At 42.6% G+C, this 7500-nt stretch overlaps 1 protein-coding gene across 2 annotated transcripts in view; it reads right to left on the bottom strand.

Annotated features, from left to right (window-relative positions):
* The window catches only part of LOC138060156 (uncharacterized), a 79401-nt gene that overhangs the window by 28710 nt on the left and 43191 nt on the right, over positions 1–7500 (bottom strand). For both annotated transcript variants that reach the window (XM_068905875.1, XM_068905872.1), the window contains 2 exons: positions 5763–5919; positions 5589–5652 (listed from right to left, as the gene is read on the bottom strand). In XM_068905875.1, the coding sequence (XP_068761976.1) occupies positions 5589–5652; positions 5763–5919 (221 nt within the window). The remainder of the gene's footprint in view (positions 1–5588; positions 5653–5762; positions 5920–7500) is intronic.

Genomic DNA, 7500 nt, shown 5'->3' with positions numbered 1-7500 from the left:
GGATTGCTGGGTTAACCGTACCTTTATAATCGCCGCAAATACGTACAGACCCATCGGTTTTATGAACGCAGACGATTGGCGTGGTCCAATCACTGACCTCTAAAGGTTTGAGAACACTGTCACTTTTCATGCGCTTCAAATCCTCTTCTACGGCTAGACGTAGTGCATAAGCTACTGGGCGCGCACGCTGAAATACAGGCTTAGGATTTTCCTTAAGGTAGAGTTTTGCCTTGACACGCTTTACAGTCCCTAGCTCAGGCTTGAATATCTCCCTGTACTGTTCCTTCAGGCGTTCGACCCGTACATCGTTATCCTGATTAACCGAAACTTGACTTATTGGAGGCGAGAAGAGTGTTGACCAGTCAAGCCGGATCTTTGTTAACTATGTTCTCCCAAGCAACGGAGGAGCATAACTCTCCGCGCGCACTACAAGCAAGGGCAATGTTGCCCGTTGACCATTGTGCTCTATATCGACCAGAATATGCCCTGCAACATCCAAGGGCGTGCCAGCATAAGCATGAGACGATCTTTGAACTGGCCTTGGAGCTAAACATTTGAAATGCCGATCGTAATTTGAGTAGCTCAGGATGGATGCCGCTGCTCCGGTATCCCATTCCATCAGAAATTCAGTATCCTCGATCAGCACAGGAACCTTAACTGCTGGTGTGGCCATACCTGCAGCTGAGTTCTGGGAAACAGAGGACTGTGCGCCATCCAGATTGAAAATACACTGAAATATTTGATCTTCGCCGCCCACTGGCGCCTCCCCTTCGGCGTCCTGATCAGCGAGCCGAACATGTTGTCTTCCCTCGGCTTTTGGGCGTGGTGGCTTCGTTTTGCGGCACTCGGACCGCATGGTGGCATCGATGACATTCAAAATCTTTGTATCTGCAATTGTCCGGAGAATGATTGGTGAGTCCACAGCGAAAACAACATTGTGTCGCTCCCGTCGGCTGCATTTGTTTGTCATTTATGGTGTTACGTCGCCCCGTCGTGGACGTGCGATTGCGTGACGCGAGATTGTCACGTTTGACCTTGTTTACTCCCACCGGTGACCTCACGCCCAGAGAATTTGAACCTAGAGCTTGAACATCTTTTCGAGCTGTTTCCTGAGCATTTGTAGCATCAACTTCTTCCTGGAAGGTGTAATTGGCTGATAAAAGATTCCGTTTGATCTGCTCTGAGCGAAGACCACAAATGAAGCGATCGTGAAGACTGTCTTGCAGTTGGTCGTTCGTAAATGCACATGTGCCGGCGAGTTTCTTCAACTCTCTAAAAAAATCTGTGATTGACTCCCCAGGACGTTGGTTAGCAGAATGAAATCTGTATCGTTCGCAACTTTTAAGCGAGTAGGCTTATAATGGCCACGAAGTAACGCAGCGCGCTGCTCGAAGGTTTTCGTGTTCGGGGCGTCCTGGAAAGACAAATCCTTCAAAAATCGATAAGAAACACTTCCAATGGATGTCAGCAGAATGGCTCTCCGTTTCGCAGCATGCTCGGTACCGTCTTTAATGTCGCATGCGATGAAATATTCTTGCAATCGTTCCAGGTAGCTGTCGATATCTTCGTCCTCTGAATTGAATTGATCGAAAGGTGGTCTTCCCGCCATAGCGCTTAATAGGCTTAGTTCGTGCTCGTCGACCGATTAGCGGATAAATTTGACGTCAAATACTAACTATCCGGCGTTGAGTATTCGTTAATCCAGTTATCCTCGTCGCCACTGTAACGTATTTCGTAGTTGCCGTGAATAACAAACAGACAGTCAGCTTAACATTATTATATTGTAAACACAACCAGAAGGAATACGCGTGCAATATAAAAATTAGCTAGCGTTCAACCGAGGCAAATACACCACACATCCGAACACTGAGGATTCTCTACCGGGCCATTCTGTCTATGGAAATCCAGGACAGGCTGTACGTGCCACCCACTCAGGAAGAATAGTAAAGAAACCACAGCATCTGGATTTGTAAACAAACAAACTTGTTTTTTGACATTAACGGTTTCATGTTGAGTTATAACTCCCTTGAAGTTTTTGGTTGGGAGATGTAGTATTAAGTGTTCATTGTAAGGACTTCCCGCTTCTAGTTGTTGCTAGTGCCCCGTTGCATGTTGAGGGCCACGTGCTCAGAGAAATCCGCCATTTTGTATTTTTCATGTTTTCATGATTTTAAAGACCAAGTTTTTTACAGTGTTTATGGTTTTTTCAATTATCACGGCTGCGGCAAATCTTTGATTTCTAATTGCCTTTTGACCTTTTGGCTGTTGAAATTCAAAGCACTTATATCATGCAAGTAACGGATGCGTGACTTGTCAATATGAGTGAACGTCGAATCACAAGGCTTGTAACAATCTATCCCATCAGAAATGGATACAGTAATCCCTGTAAACTCGGAAAAAGCTTTTGGGAGCCGCTGCACAGACTGACTATACCGCCTGCCTGCCACACAGGCTAATAGTATGAGGCTGAAGAAGCACTTTGATAGGACGCATTATTTTTAATTTTCTTATTTTAATAGGATAGTTAATAGCTGGAATAGCTTACCAAGCAGTATTCATAACAGGTCTAATTTGAAGACCTTTAGAATTGATTTGATAAAACATTTTTCATGTAATTACACAAAATATTATTAGGTTATATCATTATTCAATAATCTCTTTTTTTTCAAAGTGAATATCCAGGTGATCTGGTATATTTTCCTTTTCGTTCTTTTCTTTTCCTCTTTTAAATAAATAAATAATTAAATTGTGCAGGCACTCATTGCGCTGAAAATATTAAGGTCACTGTGCCGTGACGATTGCGAAAGAGCATGCTTGCAGGCTATCCCTGGTAGGACTCAGTTTGTTGAGATTCAACGTCCAACATTGCTCTGTCAACGATCTTCCGAATGGGAAGCCAGTTTGGTTTGGCTGGAGTAGACTAAGTTAAACTACTTCCTGCTGTAATCTACTCGGTCTTTAATAGCATAAAAACATGGAACATACAAAATGGCAGACCTCTCTGAGCACATGGCCCTCAACATGCAACGGGGCACTGGTAACAACTGCAATCCGGAAGTCGTTAAAATGAACACCTAATACTACATCTCCCCACCAAAAGGTTCAAGGGAGTTAACTCAACATGAAACTGTTAATGTCAAAACACAAGTTTGTTTGTTTACAACTCCAGACACTGCGGTTTCTTTACTATTCTTCCTGAGCGGGTAGCACATATACGCTGTCCTGGATTTCCATAGACAGAATGGCCCGGTGGAGAATCCTCAGTGTTCGGATGGATCTCTTGAGTCGGTGCTGCCATTGTTGGACCACGAGGTGTTGAAGATCCAGCTGAAAAATCATCTGGCACAGGGGTGGAAACCTTGCAGGGTGTCTAGGGGACTGAAAGTGCTTCATTGTTTAGTAGCATGTCAGTTGCTCTGTCGGGAGATGTGATCGTCTTTGAACCAGCTGCAGGTCCGCCAATGGATACTAGCGCAGAACGATTACGTCTCACTGTGTTCGCGGCAGTCTTAACGAGGTAGGATCTAGGCGGTATTGCCTTTCTCTGGCACAGGTGTCGCAGCTGTTTGCCACCATATTCTCAATCTGACTGGAAAGTTCTGGCCACCATACTGATGTTCGAGCTCTACCTTGACACTTCGTTGTGCCGAGATGACCGGTATGAATGTTGTCAAGTATTTTGTGCCTGTTAAGGAGCCATAATCTTGTAAACGTTGCATTGCATTCACCGCACGCAAAGCTTCGCGTGACTTTGTCAATGTCCGTTATGAGAAATGCATGTCTGTTGTAAATTACCATTAGCATTGTTGGTTTTCCAACTTTATTATCGTAGGGGGCTAGTCTGTAGATCATGGTCAACCAATCGTTGTGGCCCACTTCGTTCACTGCTATCCCTTGCTTTAAGTGGGCTTCGAGTTTGGTAAAATCGTTTGGTGTTCCAAAATTGTTTGTTGCGAAAAGGTTTTCCGAGTACTCTCTTGTTTTTTGAAGATTGTCCCTTCTGTCTGCTCCATGGTGCATTGCAATACATCGAAAATACAAAAGTTGCCTTGAAAAGTGCCAATTGCGTAAACTAACCCCATTTTATTTTCATAGCCAATCTGGCAACCTTCCTTCGCCTAATAGTAATGGTTACCGATTTGACACAACATGCACCTCCACAAACACAAAACCATCAAAAGCCCTTTTTTTTTTTATCTGGACGCTTGATGTCTTCTTGTGCCAAACGGAGATTTTCCATGTCTAGCACCCACGCTTCTGTTTCCGAAAACGTTTCAAACCAGGGACTTAAGGGCTTTTGATAATAGAAAATTGATGTGTCTTCTTCGATGTGTCGAAGCTTGCAACCCCAATTAAGCCGAATGTAATGTCTGTGCAGCACATTGTCTTTGATCTTTTCCAAAACGTTTTCTGCAGTCGTTTCTCTTGTTCGACTGTAAAACATTGGTTTAAATTTGGAATATTTTCGTAGGCTTCTACAAATCGAAACTCCGCATTCAATTTTCCTAAACACCTTGGAGTGGTAGTTTTTTTGTTCTTGTTTTGAGACCTGTTCCGAAACTCTTTTTTGAAGGTTTGTAAACGTACTTTGTTGGTTGTAACTTGTTTTGGTTTTCGAAAATTATCATGCATCCTTTTGGCTTGCTCTCGCCAAGCTTTACAGTTTGTTGGTTCCTATTGAGAGTTTTATTTTTTTCTGTTTGACCGCGTATGCTAAGTAGAATAAGGTGTGGCAGCTTCAAGGGGTATTTGTGCCTATGACCTAGTTGTATTCTTCTCACGTGTCTGGAGTCTCAATCAATGACATTCGTGTCGAGGAATTGGCCTTAATCAAAAATTTGTTTTGAGATTCTGGTTGGTAGAGCCTTTCCATTTGACGTTTGCGAGTAATGGAACGGAATTTTGATTTCTGACGCCACTAGGCTGTGGGACTTTTTCCTATCGTGGTAAGTGTTCATAATGCAGATCCTTCCCAATCCAAAGTCGGTGTATTAGCAAAATTGAAGTGGGCTCTCATAGAGGGGGTTAATAAAGGTATTTTGGATCATTTCCTCTCTGACCCCGCCGGATCTTAATTTTAGGTGTCAGTTTGCCAAGGTCAATCAACGGAGTGATTACTTGTCTTTAGTCCACTCCACTGGCCTTTGACTATCCTGAGCCAGTTTAAACAGACACGAGTTGTACCGCAATTCCCTCTAATGAAGGGCTAATACTCGAAACGTCATTTTATTTCTTCACGATGGCAATAAGACGTTTATTAACTCATTTGATGAAACTAAATCTTCGTGTTCTATTTTCCACCAACGCAGCACCATTGTTTCTTTAGAAACTAACCTCTTTTTTCGTTTGTACCTTACACTGTCTTACTGCTTAGTGTTTAATCTGATAATTCCTACTAAATATAGCGAAACAAATTGAAGATCAGGAGAAGATGAATGTGTCGGAAGTCTTCTTAAGTCCGCTTAATGTTATTTTCTTTGTCTTCTTACAACTTATGTCGTCAGGAACTGCTTGAATCGTCGTCTAGCAGAAAACCCATTGAGAGCTACAGGTCCGCACAGATAATGATTAGACTTGAATCAACCTACCCTTTACATTGGCAATTTCACGAATTCCAAGCTTGTGTTCTTCGCTATGATTTAAAGCGGAGACCTGGAAAACAGCAAACATTATTTGTAGTTGTCTTTTATTGAGCCCTGCGAAGAGCCTTCTACGGCTGCCTTTAGAAAGAAGAAGAAATTTTTTTTGAATTCCCTGATCACCTTTAATCCTCGAATGTTAGTTCGTCCTTCCAGACTGACTGAGGCCAGTGAAGTAGTAATAATACTGATGAACATGCTGGTGATAATAAGTCCAGCTAACATCCAAACAACACCCAGTACTTTACCAAGAATCGTCTTGGGGGCTTTGTCACCATATCTGGTGAGAAGGAGATTAAAGTTTGATTGCTTGGTGCGCATTCTAACAATACAGACACAGTGATCAGTAATATATAAAATTCTGTTGTCTTCGTCTTATAGCAGATGCAGACGTACATTCAAACTTAAAATCTATAAAATAAACTTCAGCGCTGACTTGCTTCCTGAGCTGATTGAAATGCAGGATCGCAGATGCTTCCTTGTCATTATATTTTATGTATCTTGACCTGTATCTAGGTACGAGAAGACGGTTCTGGGCTCGAATGAAGTAAGTAATAACTCGATTTTTGCCAATATTTTCATACAATGTATCAGGTAAGGATTCGCTATGCGCCCTGTAAAAAAGTCTAAGAACATCTAACTTACAATAAATAGAAAAGGTAGGCAACTAAACATATCTGAGCAGGTTCTCCGCATCTAAGGAGATTATAGGTAGATTATACGTGCCGCTCTACAGTAAAGCCTTTCTATTGACTTAAAAGATCAGAGTGGGACTTGAGGCCACATTAAAAAACATTAAAATGTCTGTACTTGGTTTCAGCCATACGATTGATCGCGATTCCAGCAAACTTATCGAGCGACAAAATATAAGCCACTCAAATAAGCTAGCGAGTCGATTTCGTAATGAGCGGCTTCTCAAAGAGCTGCCCACATTTGTGTTTTACGCATTAGAGTTGCGAAAAACACTTCAACAACTGTCGCACGGCAAAAAAACTATCTAATCGGTTCGTGCTTTGGAGGCGAGAATTTGGTAAGTAATTAGCCCTACTGATGGAAATGGGCCCACACAAGGACAAAGAAAATCTCTGACCACGGTGGGAATTGAACCCACGAGCAGCGGTGATCTAACCCGAAGGTCAATTCCCACCCTGGTCAGAGTTTTTCTCTGTCCATCAGTAGGGCTAACGCTCACATGGTTCATATGGGGTGGAAACTTAGCACTTCACATTACACTCTAATCAGTTTAGTAAGATTCAATTCTCGGTTTCCACATGACCTCACGACCGCCATGTCGGTGCCCCTAAACAAAGAAAAGGCGGCCATGTTGGTGCCCCGACCAAATCCTCCTGGAATTTAACTCTATTATTATGCAAACGCTTCCCTTTGTTTTCGTTGAAAAACATGGCTGTTGATCACGTGAGTGAAAACCAGCAATATGGCGTGCGAATCGTCGTGCTTGAGCAAACTCACGCCGGTTCCCACTTGTGAAACAAATACATACGCGAGATTAGCATAAGCGCAAGGAAAGGAAAGAGTTTCCTTTCTCGGGCTTTACGTTTATGCTTATTTCACGTTTATTTCAAGCCAGTTCCCACGCATTATCTTTATGCTTATGCTTATGCTTATGCTTTTGCTTATGCTTGTGCTTATTCTACAAGCTGGAACCGGGCTTAAGCTGTCCCAAATCATGTCGGAAAAATTAATTGGCATGCAGGAATTTCCATCGAACTATTCGGAGTGATCGGGTTTGTTCGGAAATGCTAACTGTCTGCTAACTGCTTATACATTTGATGGACAGTTATTCCATTGCGTATTCGCAACTCTCGGCGTTTTCTTTTAGATTTGCATTTGGGAGTTCAAG

This window comes from Montipora capricornis, chromosome 8 (assembly GCF_036669925.1).
Source record: "Montipora capricornis isolate CH-2021 chromosome 8, ASM3666992v2, whole genome shotgun sequence".
In the NCBI taxonomy this organism is placed as follows: domain Eukaryota; kingdom Metazoa; phylum Cnidaria; class Anthozoa; order Scleractinia; family Acroporidae; genus Montipora; species Montipora capricornis.
This window is presented reverse-complemented; position numbering and strand designations above follow the sequence as displayed.